Source organism: Petaurus breviceps, unplaced genomic scaffold (genome assembly GCF_028583685.1).
Source record: "Petaurus breviceps papuanus isolate PSGF00001 unplaced genomic scaffold, PetGlider_PUasm1.0 208, whole genome shotgun sequence".
NCBI classification, from domain to species: Eukaryota; Metazoa; Chordata; class Mammalia; order Diprotodontia; family Petauridae; genus Petaurus; species Petaurus breviceps.
Genome location: NW_027185852.1, coordinates 11582638 through 11605210, shown reverse-complemented (window position 1 = coordinate 11605210; position 22573 = coordinate 11582638). Strand labels below are relative to the sequence as shown.

At 45.5% G+C, this 22573-nt stretch overlaps 2 protein-coding genes across 2 annotated transcripts in view; one reads left to right on the top strand and one right to left on the bottom strand.

The window, feature by feature from the left end:
• LOC138165268 (inactive tyrosine-protein kinase transmembrane receptor ROR1) overlaps positions 1-22573 on the top strand; it is a 372832-nt gene that overhangs the window by 300747 nt on the left and 49512 nt on the right. The gene's annotated exons all lie outside the window — the stretch shown is intronic.
• Positions 6786-7203, bottom strand: LOC138165269 (large ribosomal subunit protein uL29-like). The gene has a single exon (XM_069093413.1). The coding sequence runs from the start codon at positions 7184-7186 to the stop codon at positions 6818-6820; it is 369 nt and encodes a 122-aa protein (XP_068949514.1). The 5' UTR covers positions 7187-7203; the 3' UTR covers positions 6786-6817.

Below are 22573 nucleotides of genomic sequence, written 5' to 3'. Positions count from 1 at the left end.
GATGGATGGATGGATGGATGGATGGATGGATGGATGGATGGATGGATGGATGGATGGATGGGACAGGCAGACATACAGACAGAACTCTTGTTAAGTGCCAGGCACTGGGCTAAGTGCTAAAAATACAAACACAAGCAAAAGAAAAAGATATCCTCTCCTTCAAGAACCTTACATTCTAAGGGGGATACATCCAAGAGAAAGGAGCTGGAAAGTCGGGGGGAGGGCCCAAAGAGTCAGCAGTACAGGCTGGCCAAGAGTGGTCTCGGTTGGCCTGGATGGCTCTTCTGCAGTGGGAGGAGGGGCTTCTCCAGGTAAGGAGAGATGGGAAGTCCTGGAAAGGCGGCCTGTATCTAGTGCTGTTCCCACATTCCTGTTTTCTGGCTAAGGATCCTGAGGCTTGCCCAGTCACCAGACTAGCCTGGGTGTGTCATAGGAAGGTTATGGACCTAAGTGTTCCTAACTTCGCCATGGGCCTTAATCTCTAGGTTCCATAGACTATAGAGGCCTGGCAGCCAAAAGGCAGCAGCCTCATCTGAGCACCAGGAGGGGCCAAATTTGCCAAAGTTCACACAGTGCTAGAGGCAGAGATGGAAAGGGCCTTGAAGGTCATTTAGTCCATCACCTTGATTTTACAGATGAGGAAAGTGAGGCCCAGGGAGCGTGCATGACTTGTCCGCCATCATCCAGGACCGGGTAACTGAGCCAGGACCCGACACACACACTTCCCACTCCACTTCCTGTGTGAACCTCGAGCTGTTTGGGGCCGATAGCTGCTTCCTTCCTTGGGGGCTAAGTGAAGGGAGTAAATTATAGTTCTGCTAACTGGTTTGTTTTGCTAGCTAATAGCCTGGTTGTTTAACACCCTTTTGATGTGCTGAGAGGCCTTAATGAGGACATTTAAATAAACAAACTCTTAGGTCCAGAATGTTGGCCCAGCCACAGCTTCCTAATTTGCTGGTTGCTGATAGACATTAAGTCCCAGGTAAACATTCACTGGGATGTAGATTATGAATGAATAAATGAATGAACTCTTCTTTCACTAACCTTACAATGACTAATAATCATTGGATTTTGCCTCTATTCTGTTCCTGTTACTGAATTTTTTTTCTCTTCAGAAGTGAAGAGAAAATGTGCAAAAATCCCTCTGAAATTTGTGGCATTTTTGAAAGGGGGGGGGAGATACCTGATATTCACAGTGGGTAGGAATGAGGGGGCTTTGATTTTGCCTCTTACTGAGGTCAGGGATTGCAGAAATGTGCTCTCAACATCCAGAATGCCTGAGCTGATAGCAGCTTCAGAGCAGGGCCATGGATTGGGCAAGGAGTCCCAGCAAAAACTGGGAAACAGGTCTGTTTTGGTGATGCCTGGATATGTCCATGAAAAGCTGGGGACAGAACCAAAGGATTTCAGAAAGATTTTCCTGTGTTACGTCCAGCTCCCTGAAACTGTGTCTGCATTTGTTTGTTTGTTTATTATTTATTTGGTCCTAACCAATGATGTCAGTGGAATGGGGAACTCCTGGTGCGGAATCTCCCTCCTCCAATGCATATCAGCAACTTGTCTGCACCTTCTGGTCTCAGAGTAACCTGCGTGATGAGAGGTTAAGTGACTTGCTTGCCCATGGTCATGCAGCCAATTTTAAGCAACCAGGTGAAAGCTTACTCTGATTCAGGCACTATGCTAGAAAAGGAATATGGAAAAGAGTTTGACTTAGCCCTTCCCAACAGCAAGGCCACCTCTCTGCCCACTGTGCCAAGCTACTTCTCTGCTGCCCTTGAAGCTAAAACCAGGAAAATGCTTGTTGAATCATTTGTTGTGTTAATTAATGAGACTTCCATGGCCCATTGGCAAAGCTGAACCCTGTTACTCAGAATCACAGATACTTGATTGGTAGTGACATCAGAGACCATCCATTTCAACCTGTATCTGCATAAAAACCTTATCTACATCCCACTGCCCAAGTGGTCATGCAAACGATATTGCTCCCCCATCCAGCCAATTCCAGTGGCTTCCAACCGCCTCCAGGATCACACAAAATGCTCAGCTGGGCACTCAGGGCCTGCTCCCTCTTACTTTTCTGATCTTATACCTGCCTCCCCAGCCTGTGACACTGGTGTCCTGGCTATTTCGTTCTCTCTGTATTTCAGGGTCTAAGCCGCTGGAAGTTTCTCTCCCGCTTTTAATGGACAGATCAAGTCTGAATCAAAAAGGTAGGAGGTCTGACCCTGTTAGCAGTGGAAAACTGCCTCCTCAGCTCAGTCACAGGACCCAAAGCTGCTCCTCCTCCTTTTAAGGTCTGATGCTTTGTCAAAAACCTAATTCTACAGGGCTAAAAGAAAAGGAGGTATCAACCAGTTAATAATCTCCAATTTGTAAACACTTATTAAGTGCCTAATGTTTGCAGAGCAAGGTGCTAATCATTAAGTAAGCAGGCTGCTTACAAGCTGCCCTCGATTCAGAGAGCTGAACTGCTGTGTTTTAAAGAAATGGATGGCCAAGTGTGATCACCTCACATCTGGAATCACAGAATGATGAATGCAGGAAGAAACCCAGGAAGCCAGCTCGTTCATGATGAACATTGGAAGAAAGGAAGAGAGAGAGAGAGAGAGAGAGAGAGAGAGAGAGAGAGAGAGAGAGAGAGAGAGAGAATGAGATAAGGAAGGAAAGAAAGAGGAAGGGAGGGAGAACAAGAAAGGGAGAAAGAGAGAAAAAGAGGAAAAAAGGAAGAGGAAGGAAGAAAAAGAAAGGATGAAAGGAAGAGAGAAAAATTAAGGGGAGAGAGAAGGAAAGAGAAAGGAAGAAGGAAAGAAAAGGAAGGAAAGAAGGGAGAGACGGAAGGAAGGAAGGAAGGAAGGAAGGAAGGAAGGAAGGAAGGAAGGAAGGAAGGAAGGAAGGAAGAAAGGAAACATTTCCCACATTCAGATTGTCTTCATAGGCTGCTGCTGAATGTTTGTCAGTTTGTCATTTCACCCAGAACCATTTTACCCCAGAGGTTTGTTGTCATAAGAGCAAGTTTCTTAATAGAAAATGCTCCTTTCTCCACATTTTCTACCTAGAGTATTATAGCACCTGAATCTCTGAAGTCAGATCCATTATTCCCTCCTGAAATTTATCCATGAGTCTATTTATCCATGTTTAGGGGAGCTTGGGGGCATTTATGAAAGAGATATATGCTGTGTGAACTTTAAATATTTTCCCAGCAGCTGCATGGGGACAACTCTTGGCTCTCATTCTGTTTTCCAGCCAGACTGGCCTCTGTTCTCTTCCTTTACTTCAGGTTTGCATCTCCTTCCTCTGCACCTTTGCCCAGGCTGTTCCCCATGCCTAGAATGCTCTCCTTCTTCATATTCAGCTTTTAGAATCCTTGGCTCCCTTAAAGCCTCAGCTTGCCAATATCTTTGCAAGGAAATAAGAAAGAATATCATGAAGTACTTACAAACCTTAAACCATGATATAAATGTTAGTTATCTTCACCGTCATCATCATCATCATCATCATCATCATCATCATCATCATCATCATATCGCTTGTTTATGTGTTTTATTCCCCAGTGGATTGTAAGCTCTTCAAGGGCAGAAAGATGGTCTTTGACTCTCCTTTGCCTGCCTTAGTGCCTTGTTCATAGTAGACACTGAATAAATACCTGTTAAATTGAATGAGTAAGAGGTTCTGCTTAGGATTCTGGAACTACCTTCAGTTAAAGTTAAGTTCCAAATGTAATGAAAGCTAGGTCCAGACAGCTCCTCTCCTTAGAGGAGGCATCAGTTCAGCATGGTGGAGGTCACCATGTAGGCAGAGAGTATATGGAAGTACTTACAACTCATGTATGGTGGTGGTGGTGCCTTAGAAGTCTTTGGTGAGTGAATGTGGGAAGGAATGATCTGAACTGCAGGAAGGTCAAATAATTTGCCCAAGGTGACAAAGTTTGAAGAGCCAGGACAAGAATTCAAATCTTTCTCATTTATTAAAGAATATATTGGGAGTGGTTGACTACTAATGTCCCTTTCAGCTCTAGAAACCTATTATTTTAGCAGATGGAAAGCATTGTATCAGAGGACAGAGCTCTGGACTTGGTATCTGGGTTCAAATCCTACTCAGATATTTACTAGCTCTCTGACTGTGGATAAGTCCTTTATCCCCTCTGAGTCTCAGTTTCTTCATCTGTAAAAATGGGAATAAAAATATAATATGTTCCTTACAGAGAGGATCAGGTGAGATAAAGTATGGGAGGTGCTCATAAACCCCAAGTGGCCCTATCAGTATAAAGAATTGTGATCTGAACCCCATAGGTGTTACCCAAGTCACCTGAGCTGGCTTGTGGATCCTTCTTTCCAGCACCTTCCCCTCCCACCATGCTTCTCCTTGGTGGGGCCAAATGGTTTGTTAGTCTCATCTCTATGGGTTGTTTCCGTGGTTGGGAAGCCTGCCATGAATACAGATGAAGGGAGCTCAACAGGAACTCTAGCTTCTTGTCTGCAGTGAGGCAGGGAGAGGGCTTATGGCAAACAATGGGCAGTGAGCCCTGGGTTTCAAGTGATGTGTTAGTGAGACAGAGACCAGGAAGGGCTTTTGTGAAGGATGAGTCATGGAAGAAAAAGAATTCTGGGCCAGACCAGTGAAGCGTCCCTCTTATGGGACATGGGCCAGGATTGAGGAATGACTTCATTAGAGGGACCATCTTTGTCAATGGGTTCATTGTTGTGTGTGTGTGTGTGTGTGTGTGTGTGTGTGTGTTTACCCAAGCTTTGGTTTCTGGCACAAATTAGTCACTTACTTTTGACATTGGCTTTGTTGCTAGGCTTATCCTAGGCTCAGAGAAAGAATCTCAGAATTTCCAATATGGAAGGAACCTCAGAAGCAATCGAATACAATCTGTGCCTCAGTCATTCACTCAGTCAGTCAGCTGACAGAAAATCCATAGTTCACGGACCTTTCAGTTCATGCCTTCATTTTAATCATTCATTTAACAAGCATTTACTGAGAGTATATGAGGCGCCAGGTTCTGTGCTAGGTTTTGAGACACAAGAATAAAAGTGAAGCTGTCCTGCCCTCGGTGAGACTACATTCCCATGGAGAAGTCACTTGGCATAGCTTTTTCTCAGCTTATCTGTCTATAAAGTGATTATTTATTATCATACCTGTAGCATCACCCTGTGCCATCCAACATTTAGCACATGGTGCTTAATTAATGGTTCTTCCTGATATTGACTACCTCACAGTCCCTGACCTCAAGGGGCTTATATTCCGTGTTCATAATAGGCACGATATGTACACGTTAAGTATACACAAAATTTAAACAAAATAAGAATCCCTTCTACTGGTGGGCATTCAGTCTTTAGTTTGTCCAACAAGCTTTTACTTGCTTTTGTCCTATGCCACAGGGGCTTCAGGACCTACAGTGAAGCGGAGCCCACCGTGCCCAAAAGCAACTACTTTTTGCTTCATCACGGTGCCAGCCGTCACACATTCTTTTTTACATCAAGCCTAAATGCGCCTCTTTGGCAATTTCAGCTGCATATCTGCTCTAATAGAAAGCACGATGATTCTGCATTCCCAGGTCCCAGCTTCATATTCTGCCTCTAATTCTTAGTACCTGTTGTGACCCGAGGCAAGTGCCTCATAGCAAAATAGTGAAAACTGTCACTCCCGACTACTTTTCCTCAGTTTTCCTTTTGGCTCTTAAAAATACAGTAACTATATCTCTAGTTTCTATGGGGACATTTAATGAAACAGGCATGACCTAAACAAGGCTGGGTCTTGCCAGTTAGTGTTTGATGACAGTTCCTGTACTAGATTCGGAGCCAGACGACTGGATTTCAAAGTCAGGTCTCTGACCCTTATTTTCTGTGTGACCCTGGGCAAGTTTCTGGGCCTCATTTTCCTCATCTGTAAAATGAGGAGGTTAGACAAGAAGGCCTTCAAAATCCCTTCCAATTGGAAATCTGCTATCCTATGAAAGTTCTGTAGCCCTTGTTTGGTTTGGTCATTTTTTCAGTCACATAGCTTACAAAAAGCCACATGATGACCCTCTGGAGTCAACCCTACCATTGTTGCTGGTGCTGTTTATGGAGATGAGGAACTGCTGCCGTTTTGTGACTGTGCCCGTAGCTCATAGTTCAGTGGTTAAAACTTAATGAAAACCCGCCCCCGAAGTGTAAGGAATCCCTCACCTTTTATAATAGAAGAGCTTTTTAGAATAGGGGCTCCTCTTGCTTCTGTCTTTGTAGCCTGGGGGCTTAGCGTACTGCCTGACACATTGTAGGTACCTGAGTAAATGAATGAATGAATCAGTCAGTCAATCAAATAAAGACATCGCCTGGCAAGCGATTATGATTCTAAGCCTGGAAAGATCCAGGGGAGGGTGAGAGCCCAGCTCACTCGTTCAACTTGCTAGTTGTTTGTTTTCCCAGCTCCACTCAGTAATTCTAGTCAGAGGCATGGAGGGTGTGGAAACCAACCTCCTTGGAAAGTCTTCACTTCTCAGTGGATTGAGGGAAATGTTCAGTGTAACCAAACATAGACCCCTGTCAGTAAAGGACAGAGAAGGAAAATAAACCTTTTAGCCCTGGTGCAGACAAGGGATGATGGGATAATCAACTCTGATCCTTTGTGCCCCACACCCCCTTCATGCTGGGGAGCCTCCAAGGAAGAAGATGTCTCAGAGCCGGGCTCCACCTTGCCAGGGAGGGGGGCTGGAGCCCAAAGAATAAGAGCTGATTCTTACGAAGCATGTTGGGGCTGGCTAATGCTTTTACACGTGCCATCTCACTTGATTTTTTTTATAACAATTTGTCTTTTTATTGAGCACCTCAACAAATTATGCCTTAATAGCAAATTTCCAAAGGGGGTACAGGAGTTTCTTCCTCTGCTGTTTTTTGGTCTTCAGGCTTTCCTCATGCTTATTAAGCCTGTGGCGCATGGCACGGGTCTTCTTGGGCCGAAAGTCCAGGGGCTTGTATTTCTTGCCCTTATAGAATTTCCTGAGGTTCTCTTTCTGTGTCTGGTTGATGACAGTCAGAACTTGGGCAATAGATTTTGGAACTACTTGGATCTTAGATAACTTGGATGCAGCCCCTCCAGTCACCTTGGCTACTCTCAATTGGGAAAGTTCCACCTTTAAATTATCTAATTGTTTGAGTAGCTCCTCCTTCTTCCCACGAAGATCCCTGGCCTTGATTTTTGCCATGATCGCAGAAGAGACACAATGCCAGAGGCTCCTAGAGGAAAGAGCTCTCTCACTCGATTTTCACAAATGAGGCAGGTGCTATCATTATTTTCACTTTGTTTAATTCAGTCATTTTCCAGTTATGTCTGACTCTTCATGACCCCATTTGGGGTTTTCTTGGTAAAGATATTTGAGGGGTTTGCCATTTCCTTCTCCAGCTCATTTTACAGATGAAGAAAGAGAGGCAAACAGGATGAAGTGACTTGCCCAGGGTCAATACATCTAGTAAGTTTCTGAGGCCAGATTTGAACTCAGGAAGATTAATTTTCCTGACTCCAGGCCCTGTGCACTGGTGACACCCCTTGACAACCCCTATCTCTACTTTACAAATGGGGAAATGGAGGCTCAGTGAGGTCAGCCAATTTGCTTAGTATCACACTGCTAGAGAGTGTGTGAGGCAGTATTTGAACCTGGGTCTCCTGACTCTAAGGCTAGTACACTATTGCCATCCAAGAACAATAAAAATAAAAATAACTATAAAATACATAACAGATACTACTACAATAATGATTATTACATAGTTTAGTTTGCATTACATATAATCATCATCATTACTATAGTTATATAGTGCTTTAAGTTTTACAAAGCACTTTATAAATATTATTTTATCCTTATACTAACCATGGAAGCTACTATTATCTCCATTTTACAGATGGGCAAACTGAGGCAAAAAGAGATGAAGTGACTTGCCAGGGTCTCACAGCTACTAAGTATCTGAGGCAGGATTTGAACTCAGGTCTTCCTGACCTCAGTCCTGTGCTCTATCCATCATACCACATGACTGCCTACATTGAATCTTGGTCCGCAGAGCCACTGGCACAGTGCTGGGAGGTAAGAGCCAGTTTGGTGCTCATGGCTGAGGACCTCGGGGCACGGGGTGGGTCCTGATCAATGCTTTCCAAACATTGCTCCTCTATTAGCGAGGGTCCTCAGAGTCCCAGAGGCCCAGCTGGTCAGAGCCCCTCCCAGGCCAGGCCCACCAGTGACAGCTTTTTCTGGCCCAGTGGAGATTGGCTTCCTGCTGGATGCAGTTTCTAATTTCCGCGTCATCTCTTAACTCCGACTTGATTGCAGTGGCCTCTATTTCTACAGCTAATTTCATGGGTCTCACCAGTATGGCATTTTCCGATGTGGTCTCTCTCACTCTGTTACTAAGTAAAATAATCAATCACCAAATGGAGATAGAGTTAAGTAATCACACATTTGCGAAGCTGCCTCTGTTTTTGCAGGGGGCCGGCTCGAGACAGGGGAGGGAGGGGTCAGCTTTTGGCCATGTGCTAAGTAAGTTATAATCATTTAGAAGGCAAATGGATGGGGTTTTTAATTCAATTATACAGCTGTGTGAATTTGAGTTTTCATTCTGGCGCCAAATATTTGCTGTCTGTTTTTCATCTTGTGTGAGCTTAAATATTAGATTATAAGATGTAAGCCTGTTCCCATATGTCATAGCCTCAGTTAACCGGATCTCAAGTAACCAGAATTCCCCTCACATTCCTCCAACCCCTCCACATCTCCCCCACCCTCCACACATACTCCCTTTGCCCTAAGTTAGGTAAAAGCTCAAGAAATTTAACCAGTAAGGGAGAAAAAGGGACATTCTTCTGTCCCCCTCTTCAGAAGTGTTTGGAACAATTTGAGAAAAGGAAGAGGCAGATGGTCTCAAGGAATATTTGAGGGACTCAGTCAACAAGCATTTATTCAGCACCTACTATATACCCAACACTGCTAGACTGGGGGATTGAGACAAAACTGAGAGAGTCCCTGTCTTCAAGGAGCTTACGTCCTACCAGTCAGCCAGTCAAGCATTTATCAAGCTTACCGTGTGCCAGGTTCTATGTCAGATGTGGAACTTCTTAACCATATAATAAGAAAAATGACAAAAGCTCACATTTATATGGTGCTTTCAGGCTTGAAAAGGGCTTTTCACATCTCATGGAGGCAGCTGGTGGCCCAGTGGATAGGTAACTAGGCCTGGACCCAGGAAGACCTGAGTTCAAATCCAGCTACAGACACTTACCAGCTGTGTGACTGTGTGACCCTGAACAAGTCACTGATCCCTCCAATCACCAGTGTGCTCTCCATCCATCCTCTGAAATGGCTCTACATGAATCACATGTTTCTTTAACCAAGGATATAAACCTGAGGGCAGGGACACTTTGTTTGTAGGGCCTGACACATAGCAGGTGCTTAATAAATAAGTGTTTGTTCCCTTGAATGTTCTAAGAGGATCAGTAGAAGAATCTGCATGGTTAGCCTGGGGAAGGGCAGGATTAGAAATAACTTGATCCCCATCTTTGGGATCTTTCTTCTTGGTTCTTGGCAGCCACTAATTGATCAGGAATCAAGGCGGCTCAGTGCAGAGAGGGCAGGCTGGGAGTCAGGACAGCTGCCCTACTAGGCGTGAGACCTAGGCCAAATCATTTCATCTTTCTGTGCCTCAGTCTCCTGATTTGTAGGATGGAGATAATAATAGCACCCACCTCCCAGGTTGTGGTCCTTGTCAAATGAGATCCTGCCTCTAAAGAGCTCTGCAAACCTTAAGGTGTTCCACAAATGCTATTCTTATCAATCTACCAACAAACGTTTATTAAGCCCTTACTCCGTGCTCAGTATGTACATACGAGGTATGACATGCTGGGGATTCAAACACAGAACGGAAACATTTCTCAGTTTCAAGGAACTTCCACTGGTTCATGTACATATCCAGGCATAATCAAACATTGGAGAGCCAACCAAATGCTCTGTATTAGGACTCTGAGGTAGTGAGCTCCCTGGCCCTGGAGGTAGCCAAGTGAGTATCCGGGATGTTACAAAGGGGATTCTGTTTTGTCTGGCTTACAGGAGGCATTTAATAAATGTTTATTGAATCCAGGAGTTTTGGATTTTCTTTGTAGCCTGAGTCTCTAGCATAGAGAATTCATAGGCACTTAACAATTAGGGATTGATTGAAGAAGAATGGAAAACGGCCTGAAGGAAGGCTGGAGGGCAATGGTGACCAGGATCTGTCTAGGGAGATTGAGACAAAAACCATCTATAAAAGATCCTTAATCAGGTACGTGTTAGAGCCTGAACTGCAGCCCCATCTCTAACTCTTCCTAGTGACCCTGGGCAATCCATTTCTCCTCTGTAAGCCTCAGTTTCCTCAACTATAAAATAGAAATAATAATAGCTTCTCCCAGGGTTGTTGTAAGAAACAAATAAGGTGATCTTGGTACAATGCCTCCTTCCCTTCCCCATCCTTACATTTTGTGAACAGGTTAGAAAACAGTCATGTGTGACCCAGTCTTAACATGTACGTACAAGAAGTGCATGCTGTAGGAGGGCTAGGCAGCCTTGCTTGGCCCGGGGCAATCCAAAAAAGCTCCGCAAACAACAAAGCTGTCCAGCCTTCAAGGATGCCACAGATCTGAGAGTTGTGTGACCCTAAGGTAGTCATTTCCCCATCTCAGCACTTCCATCTAGGGCTAGGAAAATGATATGGAAGCAGCAGCCAAGTCCCTGTTTGAGCTTGAAGGAAAAGCTCCAAGAAAGAACAACGTGTTATTAGAAGTAACTCAACCCTCTTCCTGTTTCTTTTTCCCTCAGTTAGCATGTTAGATCTGGGTTCACTTTCTACAGCTTCTAAACCAGTCAGACGTGATTTTTTAAAAGTCTTGTTTACTCTCTTTCTCCCAGGGCCCATCAGGGCTAGGATCCCCCCGCCCATAGAATGGACCTCTTGTCAATCCAGAGCCCTAGAAGAGCAAAGTGCCACCCCAACATGCCAGGCAGGCTGCCTCTGAGGGCTCTGCTTACCCACAAATGCCCACGTGTCTCCAGGGTGGAGCAAATGGGGCTGCCCATCCTCAGTCCACATTGCTCCTTGGGAAGGCAGAGCCTATGGGACTTCAGAAACAGCCTTTTCTCAGTAGATCAGAGATGGCTCAGATGCACTTATCTAGAAACCCAAAGGTCTCTAAGGCAATTTGTTTCTAAACCAATTCCCCCATAAAACCCCAGGTATCCATAACACCTTTTAAGAACAGACATTCAAAAACAGTTTGAACCAAAGTCAGTTTAAGAGTCCAAGAATAAACAATAGGGACAATGTAATTTTTAGGAGACAGCTTGAAACACCTGGGCTTCTCCAGGGTCACACAGCTAGCGTCAGAGGGGTACAGTTCCTAAGGGCTTACTGTGTGCGAGGCATGGTGCTAATCGCTTTATAAATTATCTCAACCCTGGAGGGTAGGTGCTATTGTCATCTCTGTTTTACAGTTGAGGAAACTGAGGCAAAGGACTTGGTCAGACTTACTCAGCTGGTGTCAAAAGCAGCTTTTGAGCTAAGGTATTTCTGATCCAGCACTCTGTCCATGCTTTAAGACCTGAGGCAAGTCACTTAATTTCTTGCAACCTCTATTTCCTCATCTGTAAAATGGGGATAATTATATCACTACTCCCCAGGGAAGCTGTGATAGCCAGATAAGATGACATGGAAAGCGTGTTGCACCCTTTAGAGCGGCCATGTCAGAGCTAGCTTCTGTCTGAAGATGCCCGGATTTCCAGCTGTATTAGGCAGCACATGAGGCACCATTGAAGGTTCCCAGTGGTACCTTCACAGGCTGCCCAAGAACTGTGGATTTAATCAGTTGATCAGTGAACGTGGTTTAAGTGCCTGCTGTATGCCAGGCGCTGTGCTAAATGCTGGGGTTACAAAAAGAGGTGAAAGACACCCCCCTCAAAGGGCTCAAATCCAATGGGGAGAGACAATGGGCAGACAAGTAAGTGCCTCCGAACATTATCTGGGACACAGCAAATAATGGACCAAGGGAAGACGCCAGAATTAAGAGGGGCTGGGGAGATTTCCTGGAAAAATTGGTCATTTTAATTGAGATTTAAAGGCAGCCAGGCAGCGGAGATGAGGGGGAAGAGCACTCCAGGGTTGGGGGGCGGGGGGGAGATCCCAAGTTTTGTTTTGGACTCGATAAGTTTGTGACTCGGCGTCCAGTCTGAGGGACAGCCTGAAAGGCAGTTGGAGATACGAGGTTGGAGATCAGTCAGGGCTGGAGCTGCAGGCCTGAGAATCATCAGCAGAGAGGTAATCCTTAAAGCTATGGTGGCTGATGAGATCCCCAAGTGGACTAGTGTAGAAGGAGAAGAGAAGAGGCCAGGACAGAACCGTGAGGGGCACCTATGGTTAGGGGCAGGGATCTGCAGGAGGGTCCAGAAAAGGAGACTGAGAAGGATCAGTCATAGAGGCTGGAGGAGAACCAGGAGCCAGGGAGGGCATGGGTGTCCTAAAAACCTAGGGAGAAGAGGGTATCAAGGAGGAGAGAGCGATCAGCACTGCCCAGGGCTGCAGAGAGCAAGGAACAGGAAGATTGGGGGAAACCATCCTTTTCTCCCTCAAGAGTCACTGGTTCCCTACTAGCTCACCCTGACTTCAGCTTCATCTGGTTTCCAGGTGTTGGCCCACCTCATCCCACTGCTTCACGTAGCTGCTGATGCCCTGAATGTGGGGCACACTGTCTTGGGGAAGAGGGAGCTGGTCAGGCCTTCTTGGCAAGAGATTACCAGAAGCTGCTGGCTACTGAATTAAGGCAGCTACAGGAAGTCACCAAGCATCAATTAGAATCTAATTAAGATGTTGAAAGCACATAGGAAAAAAGGGGAAGTTTTGAAGAGAAAGCTGGGCAGCTTTAGAAAGCATTTTGTGATGAGGCCAAATAAATGACCCCAGATTTCTGTTTCCTGTAGGTTCTAGAACCTTCTCATGGAAAGGATATTCTGAATTTTGTTTGTGAGTCAAGTCCTATCAAACCAAGCCAATGGGGATTTAATTAAATGCCTACTATGTGCCATACACTGTGCTGAGTGCTGGGGATGCAAAGAGACCAAAAGACAGTTCCTACCCTCAAGGAGCTCCCAGTCTAATGGGAGAGACATCATGAAAATAAGACAAGTTACAGGCAGAATAAATTGGAGATAATCCACAGAGGGATGGCGGTAGCACTGAAGGGATCAAGAAAGCCTTCTCTAAGAAGATTCGTTCCAGTCCAGTATTTCCAATTGTGTATTGGACTTCTCCATCAGGGCATGTGATAGACATCAAACTCACTATGTTTAAAGTCTAACACACACACATCCCATATTCACACACACACACCACACACACATGCTCACACACACCACACACACATGCTCACACACACTCACACACTCCTCCTTTGAACTTCTCTCTCACTGTTCAGGTGCCACTATCTTTCTAGTTATCCAAGTGGCAACCCCATTCTTCCTTCTTCCCTACTCCTTCCATATCCAGGACTGTGCTGATAAATTTTTAACAACTGACTCTATTGGGCAGAGTGGGGTGGGTGGGGAATGTATGCCAACACAGTTTTAGGTTCAGTCCACATTGTTTTTAACATTTTCTCCATCACTTCTAGACAATCAACAAAACAATGACTCAAACCCTAATTTGTGGTGTTTGCTGATTTCCAATTGATAAATTACTCACTGAACATTTAGCAGCCAGTGTGATCTGGCTCTAGCACACCCTACTCTGTGTCTAATCAATTACCAGTGATTTTGAGTTCTACCTCCACACCATATTCTCTTCTCTCCACTCCTTTAGTACAGGGCTTTGCCATCCCTTGTCTAAGGTATTACAATAGCTTCCTAATTGGTCGCTCTGTTTTCAGCCTCTCCCCTTCCAACCCATTCTCCCACTCCGCTACCAAATTAATATTCCTAAAACACAGATCCAGCCACATCATTCCTCTGTTCAAAAAGTTGCATTCGCTCCCAGTTTCTTCTAGGATAAAATACAAATTCCACACTTGACTTTTGATAAACTGGTTCTAGCCTGCCTTTGGAGACTGGTTCCTGTGCTGTGCATTCTACAGTCCAGCCAGACTGGACTCCTTGGCATTCGTTGCAGGATATTCTTTGCTTTTGTACAGACTGTCTTCCATGCCTGGAATGGGCTCCCTCCTTACCTCTGTGTCTTGTGACCCTCACTCCTTTCAAGCTCAGCTTGGGTACCACCTCCAAGGACAGGCCCTCTGTGATTTGTCCAGTTGTGAAGACTCTCTCTCCTCATCCCATTAACTTGGATCTACTTTTACGTGTATGTGTGTATATGTGTATTCCTCATTCAGCAAATAGAATGTAAGCTCCTGGAGGGCAGGGACTCTGATGAGTGCTTCTCTGTGTGTCACCAGTGTCTTAACATTCACTAGATGTTTAATGAACCCTTCCTGATTGAGTGATTATTAATTGAGCCAGGGCAAAGGACAGCTTAGTTTTTTTCTTTCTATTCCCAGTGCCTAGCACAGTGCTTTGTACACAGTAGGAGCTTAACAAATGTTGGTTGAAATGAAGCAAATTGAATTGACTGAGAATCATGTCCTGAGAGTTTAGTTGAAGAAACTGGTAACCTGGAGATGAGAAAACATAATGGCTGCCATCAGTCAATCATCATTCATTTATTAAGGCACCTACTATGTGCCAGGCTAGAAGTTTGCATTCTGTCTGGGAAGATAAGTATGTTTTAAAATTTATATACAGATTTTCTGATTGCAGAGAAAACTCAGTTTGATGAAACGACTGAGCCTCTAAGAACATTGGTATATGGATGCATATATTATATATGTTTATATATGTGTATGTGTATACATTATATATATATATATATATGTGTGTGTGTGTGTGTGTGTGTGTGTGTGTGTGTGTGTTTTCATTGTCATTGGCTGCCTGTCTCCAGTCAGTTGACTAGGCAGAGAGGCAGCATTCTTTCACCCAGGCTGCCATTGGCTGGACACTTGATCCGCCTTTGCCTGGATCAGTCCAAAATGCTGAGAGACAGAAGCTTAAGGAGGTTTAAAATCAAGGAGAAAGGGCGGTTTTTGGAGGGTGGGATGGATGTCTTTGAAGGGGTGGGTGCAGAAGGGCTCAGTTGCTGAAGGGCAGCCCGAGAGCCTTCGAGTCCTGGGTCCAATGGACCAGGAACCATGCCCTCCTTAGAGTACACTCCGAGCCCCCACCCCCATTCCCCAGCACATTTTCCAAAAGAAGCAGGAGGAGGAAGACTGGGGGGAGAGGGGTGCCCATGTGCTGGAGGAACTCTCCTTTCTAAAACAACAAGGAACTGGACGATTGGAAAGTGATGACAGGTAGAGCAAGAAATCATTAGCCATGACGTCCAGAAAGCAGACACCTTTTCATTAGTGATGAATGCCATTCCAATGGCAGCATCCTTGATGCTTCTTCAGTAATATGAAGATGGGTCTGTGGAATGAATGCCAGAGCTGAGGGTGGAGGAAGGGAAGAGGGAGAGACCCTGAGAGATCATCAATCCCAGCCTGCACATTTTCCAGAAAAGGAAACTGAGGCCCAGGACGATTAAATGGCTAAAGATCATGGGAACAGATTCCAAGCTGGAAGGGGCCTTTGAAGTCGCCTAGCCCAATTTTACGTATGAAGAAACTGAGGCTTGACTGACTTGGGATCATAAGAGCTTTGATTTGGAGCTGGATTTGGAAGGGTGCTTAAAGGTCATCTGGTCTAATTCCCTCATTTGACACAAGGAAAGAATCCATTGACTTGCCGGGGGTCACACGGATGGTAAAGAGGTGAGCCAGGCTTTGAATGCTTCCACGCACAAATTCTATGCTCTTCCTCCTGTGCTTCTTTCCACTGGACTATCTGTCCGAGCTGGTAACAGACCCAAGTCATAGACATCCAGTTCTGGCCAGAAGTCTTGAAATTTCCCCAGCCTGTTCCCAACAGTAGACTGGGAGCTTCAGATTTTAGTGGAGGTCTTTGAAACCCTCTAATGTCTTCTCCAGACAGCTGCCCAGACGGCTTCCTGAAACCCTAGCTCAATCTGAGTCAACAGCATGAGAGGGCAGCTGCGGTATGGAGGACCAGGAAGGGAATAATCCCTCAGCGCTCTGTCCTGCTCAAACCACATCTGGGGGATTGTGTTCAGGTCTCGGCATCATGTTTTAGGAAGGATGCTCATAAGTTGGACAGTGTCCAGAGGAGAGAGAGCTAGGATGGCAAAGAGTGTCCAGCTTGGGCCATATGAGAATTGGTGGAAGGAACTAGGAATGTTTAGGCTGGAGAAGAGAAAACAGAGGGGGATCATGATAGTTGTGTTTAAATACATGAAAAACTCATCACAGGGAAAAGATATTCAGCTTCTTCTGCATGGCCCTAGAGGGCAGACCCCGGAACTCTGGGTGAAGGTTCAAAGAGAAAAATTTAGACTTGACGTCTAAAGGAAAAAAACTTCCAATAATTAGAGCTGTCCAGAAGTGGAAGGAGCTGCCTCTGGGTGATGGCATTGGGTGCAGAGGTTGGGTGACCATTTGTCATCATGAGGATTATTCTTCAATATGGATTGGAATAGATGGGTCCCACACATCTAGGTTCTTTCCAACCCAAGATTCTGTTTCTGTGATCATCATAGACTCCTTGGTGTAGACGTCTTGTCTTACTGCCTTGATCCTAATCTTGTAGAGGACAGAGATCATGTCTCCCTTGGTGACTGATTCCATAGACAGATGATCTCCCAAGCCCATCTCCCACTCTGAGAGTCTGTTCTTTCCACCCCACTCTCGAATTGGGATTCTCATTGTCCTTGATCATGCTATTTCCTTTGCTGAAAGCATTTTCTCTCCTCATTTGTCCATATTCTTCTATTTTTCAAGGCTAAGCCACACCTATCAAATCTTGACTTATTCTACATTTGATTTTCTTCACCAAATTCCCTCTCAATTGAAATAAGAAACTGTATCTTCTATAATCTTTATGTTGATCATGAACACCCTTCTTTGACCTTTTTCATGGCTAAGTCTTTGGTCTCAAAAAGGTGATCCTCTCTTGACAGACAGGACTTATTGAGAGACACTGAGAGTGTACAGAATAAGGAAACCTCTGTTTGAATACCACCTCATTCATTTACTAGTTATGTCTCCCTGGACATGGAGCAGAGCAGGCACCCAACCACTGGGTGGACCCCCTTGTCGTGAAACCATGGGAGGCCATAGACAAAGGTCCCAGGACCGTCTGGTCTGCATCCTTAGACAGAACATCCAGATGCCTGAGGTCTCAAGGGGACAATAGTGAGGGGGCAAAGCACTTTGTCTCTGTGAGAAGCCCAGAGAGCCCGACGAGCACTTTGCACATCTCGCAGTGCTGGGTAAACATGAACTGTTGCTATCACAGGGCATGTGGAGCAGCCTTCAGCATTCCCCTGGAAAATGTCAGCACCTCCCCGTATAAGCCACTCAAATAGCTTCATCTGTATAAAAACACGGCCAGCTCTGCCAGCCTGCCCTCCCCCTGTTTTAGCTGGGAAAGTGAAGCCAAATAAGGCAAGGAAACTGGCGTCTTTGCAGGCAGTCAGGAGCCAGCCTGTGGTCCAGTTTTCCCTAGTTCTACGTCATGCTGTGTGCTGCCCAGTAAGAACCTGAGAAGCAGCTGTCGGGAATAACCTGTAAGACACCTGGCTGAGTATAAGAATGAAATCTCATGGTTTATTTCTTTTAAAATCCCTCCTCACCTGCTAAAATATAGACGAGTGTGTCTGATGTGTGTGTGTGTGTGTGTCCCAAATCCTACATCAGACACTTACTAGCTGGGTAACTGGATAAACCACACTTTCCTCTGCCTCAGTTTCCTCATCTGTAAAACAAAGGAGGTTGGACCCGCTGACCTCTAACCTCGCTTTCAGCCCCAGAGCCTGATCCTGCATTCCCCTCCCACTTAGGTGCACACTCAGCTCCCAGATTCACAGCTCTGTCTTTACCACCTGTCCCCCTCTGTCCCAGCTCCTCATCTCCTGTCTCCATTGCGTTCTACACTACCCGAAGCTTAGATCCCGTCTCTCTTCTCTGCTGGCCAGGCTGTAAACCAATCCTGGTGCCTCTTTCCTAATGTGTTGAAGATCAGTGCTTATGACCAAATCTCTGGGCTGGAGGTTGCCTGTTTGATGCCTGTGCCACCACAGCTGGACCCCTACCACCCTCCGCCTCCTTCCCCTTTTATTTATGGTTTATTTGAATAATTTCTCATGAAGCACCTGCTACATGCAACTTACCCTGCTTGTTTGGGCAAAGGGGGAAGGAAACATAAGTCAGAACACCTGCCCTCGGGGCGTTTACTTTCTACTGGGGATAGGCTATGTACAAAGCTAAGTAGAATACAAATCCAGATAAGGCAGCTAGGTGGCGCTAGAGAGGACGGAGCATTGGGTTTGAGTGAGGAAAACCCAAGTTTGAATCCTGCCTTAGACAGTAGCTGTGTGATTCTGAGCTAATCACCTCACCTCTCTGGGCCTCGTTTCCTTCATCTGTAAAAATGGAATGATACCATCTGTCTCACGGGGTTGTTGTAATTCTCAACTGAGCTAAACACACACAGAAGTTATGAATGGGATCTGTTTTTGTTGTTGATAATGCTGATGGCCCCGTCCCAGGGCTCTGACCTTTCAACGCCTTTAAAATAATTAAATTAATTAATTAAAATATTATTTAAATTTCAAATAAGTTATTAAGTATCTCCCTGGAGTTAGGTAGTGGGGATAATAAGGTTATGAATTTATGGTGGAAGGACCTTAGATCCCATCCCAACACCCTCCCCACATACACACACGTTACCAGATAAGGAGCCAACGCCTAGAGAAGAGAGATAACTTGTTCAAGATCATCTTCATCCAGGAGAAGATTTGAACTCAGATCCCCCATTCCAAATCCAGGGCTTTTGCCACTTGTCCGTTTTATTTTCTCGCCATAGTCTACTCATTAGGAAAGGGAAATGGGAACAAGCAAAGGAAAACCAGCTCAAAAGGGACCTGGGGGGCTGGGGTTGCATTTCTGCCAGTGTGCCAAGGGCCTGCCTGAGATTTCTCATGGAGGCCCCTGTGCCTGGCTGCACCATTAACAATTCCTTTGGGCTCTTTATTAGCATGCTGTAATCACAGCTTCTGAAGTTTGAGTTTTGGGTTTAATGGAATTTATGAGCTGGATCTTTTCCAAAGCTATGTGGCCATCATGCCCCTCCCTCTCTCACATTCCTAAATCTACGCTTGTGTCTTACTCTGTGGCCTCCCTACAGAAAGGGAGGGGGCAGGTCTTGGGCCCCACAGACTGTGGCCAGTCCAGCTGAGCTGAGGCTTTGAGGTGCGTGGGTACAGTGTAGATGGTGCATTGGTGGCCCCAGGAGAAGCTGAGTTATGCTTAGGGGGGAAAGGAAAGGGACCTTAAAGCACCTACTATGCACTGGGCACAATTCTTTATAACTATTATTATCTCATTTGATCCTCACAATAACCCTGGGAGGTAGGTATGTTATCATCCCCATTTCATAGATGAAAAAACTGAGGCAAACGGGGTTAAGTCCGGGGTCATGAAGCTAGTAAATGTCTGAGTCTGGATTTGAACTTGGGTCTTCCTGAATTTTTCTGAAGGGCAGTGAATTTTTTTTTTATATCACAATGACCCTTTTTATCTACAGAGTTCGAAAGAGGAGTGATAATGGGTTGGTAATAGAATGCTCATGCCAACAAACTGAGAGAGGTGAGGGGCACAATGTGCCAGTAGTGGGGGATAACAGATAGAGGGAGGTTTAACCCTGCACCCCACCCACACACTAAGACAGTAACCAAATGTCCCTGTGCAAGTCACTTGATGTCTGAAGGGCCCATCTCCCTGGTCTGGAAGACAAGGCAGTTGGACTGTGGACTGGGAGATTCCTTCCAACCCTCCCTCTATGAGCCATGAAGCCACATTCCTAGCAGAATGTGAGCTCCTTGAAGGCAAAGACTGTTCCTTTTGTATCTCTCTCCCCAAAGTCAGTGAATAATGAATGTTTATGGGTGGAGCTTTGGAATATTGACACACCATTCCAGAGCACGAGTGGTATCTTTGGATGGTCTCAGGGCATTGCTGATGGCCTGCTCTCACTCTTTACCACCCACACCTCTTAGCTGATGCACTGGATGGAGATACACCTTCAGTCAGGAAGGCCTGAGTTCAAATCTAGACTAGCTGTATGACCCTGGGCCAGTCACTTCCCTGTGAAGTGTCCTTATCTGTAAAATGGAGACAGTAATAGCACCTCCCTCAGAGTTGTAAGGATTCATTGAGATAACATTTGTAAAATGCTTTTAACGTGGTATGTAAATGCTGACCGTTTCTCCTCTTTTTCCTCTTCTCAATTTCTTTTTTTTTTTTACTCCATCCTTTCTCCCTCAACTACTGCTCAAATTAATTCAACAGGCATTTATTTACTACTTACTATGTGCAAGACAGGGGGTGAGAGGCAGCATTAAATGTCAGATAGAGAGCTCACCTGGGATCCAGGCTTCCAGTCTCTCCTCTGTGGGACTGCAGCAAGTTGCTTAACCTCTCAGCACTGCCCAGATAACCCTCAGAGAAGATAAATCACAGAGAAAATGCCAACCTGCTCCGAGAGGAGGAATCTCCTCAACCCTGGGACAGAGACTGGACCTGGGATTTTATTAGAATAGCAGCCTCTCTGGTGCCATAGCACGTAGAGTGCCAGGCTTGGAGCCAGGAAGACTCATCTTCCTGAATTCAAATCTGGCCTCAGACACTTACTAGCTGTGTGACCCTGGGCAAGTCACTTCACTCTGCCTCAGTTTCCTCATCTGTAAAATGGGCTGGAGAAGGAAATGGTAAACCACTCCAGTGTCTTTGCCAACAAAACCCCAAATGAGGTCACAGAGAGTTGTACACAATTGAAACGACTTAACAACAACAACGAACAACAATATGGGGCCTTTAATAATGCCGGTACTTTATTAATAATAGCTGCGTTTACAGAAGGCTCTGAGAGCTAGTGCTGGAGCTGACTCCTGCATCTAGCCCTTGTCCTAATTCCTCCCCCCGTGTGCCAGGCACCGTTCTGGACACTGCACCTAAGGCGACGGATACAAACCAAAGGGCGCCAGGCCCCCCAAGAAAACTCCCCTGGATGCCCTCTTGCCTTTCTCGTCCTTCAGTGCTCTCCCTCTGTCTGTCTCCCACATTCTACAAGCTCTTGTTTTTTCTTTTCGTTTTTGGAGGGGAGAAGGCTGGGCAATTGGGGTTAAGTGACTTGCCCAAGGTCACCCAGCTAGTGAGTGTTAAGTGTTTGAGGCGGAATTTGAACTCATGTCCTCCAGACTCCAGGGAGGTGCTCCATTCACTGCACCACCTAGCCGCCCCCTTCTTTCCTCCTTTTATCCTATTTCTGCCCCAGCCCTTATAGATACTGCTTAGTGGCTAGTGAGATGAAGAGTCAAAGTTTGCCGCAGCTAAGACATTCGTACACACATTTGGTGCCTAATGGAAAGGAGGTGAACTGCGCCTCTGTCAGCTCAGAGGAAAGAATTCTGAAGGCTCCAAAAGCTCTGTGCGCACACACGCACATGCCTCTTTCTCTTACATCCCACATTCTGGACCAACAGTGCTTGAAAATAGCTTGTCAAACAAAGCACGGGCGCTAGGACTTTCTTGACATTTTCATAACTATGAGCATATGATTTGCAGTTCATATTGAATAACGATGTAAGAGATCTGCCAAGAGAGATCCCAATACTATTTCCAGGGCTATTTTCTAACCAGTTACAGCTGCCCGGCGCCCCAGAGCGGGAACCCAGTTAGACAGCCATGTTCCATGGATCCCCTGCTTGCAAAATTTGTATTGAGTTACTAGGAGTTGCTCCTACTGGGGCGGGGGAGCTATTTTCCTGGAAAGCATGTGAAATGAATAAAGCGGAGACTTTAACCAGCCTCTAATGGAAAAATTTGTCAATATTTAAATCAAATGTGTGAACGCTAAATGCTTTTACGTGTGTTTTCGTCAGTGATCCCCTTGGGCTTCCCAAGCTTGGAGGAGATCAATGCGCTGCGAAACTTTCTCCCAGTGACAAAAGAAAGCACAGAACAGTCACTTGACTCCGAGCTTGCCAAGAGGTTAATTGCCAAAGAGATGTATTTTATGCCGGACCCAAATCTGTCTGTCATATCCACGGGAATGTCTCACTTGTACGTGGAGGAAACATGTGCCGTCTCTCACCAGGGATGTTTATGTTTCTCCACGAACCTGCCTTTTTCAGCATTAAAACATTCCAACTGGAAATGACTACAAAGCCGGGGGCTAATAGGTTAGGGGTGTTTGGTCATGCTTACAATAACACATTGAAGGAATCCGATGCATCTCCATCGCGAGGCGGCCCTTACACAGTGGAAGTTTGGACTTGGGTGGGGTTTTCTTTGGGGAAAGATTTTCTTTTCACATTCAGGGAAGAGTGTGTGTGTGTGTGTGTGTGTGTGTGTGTGTGTGTGTGTGTGTGTG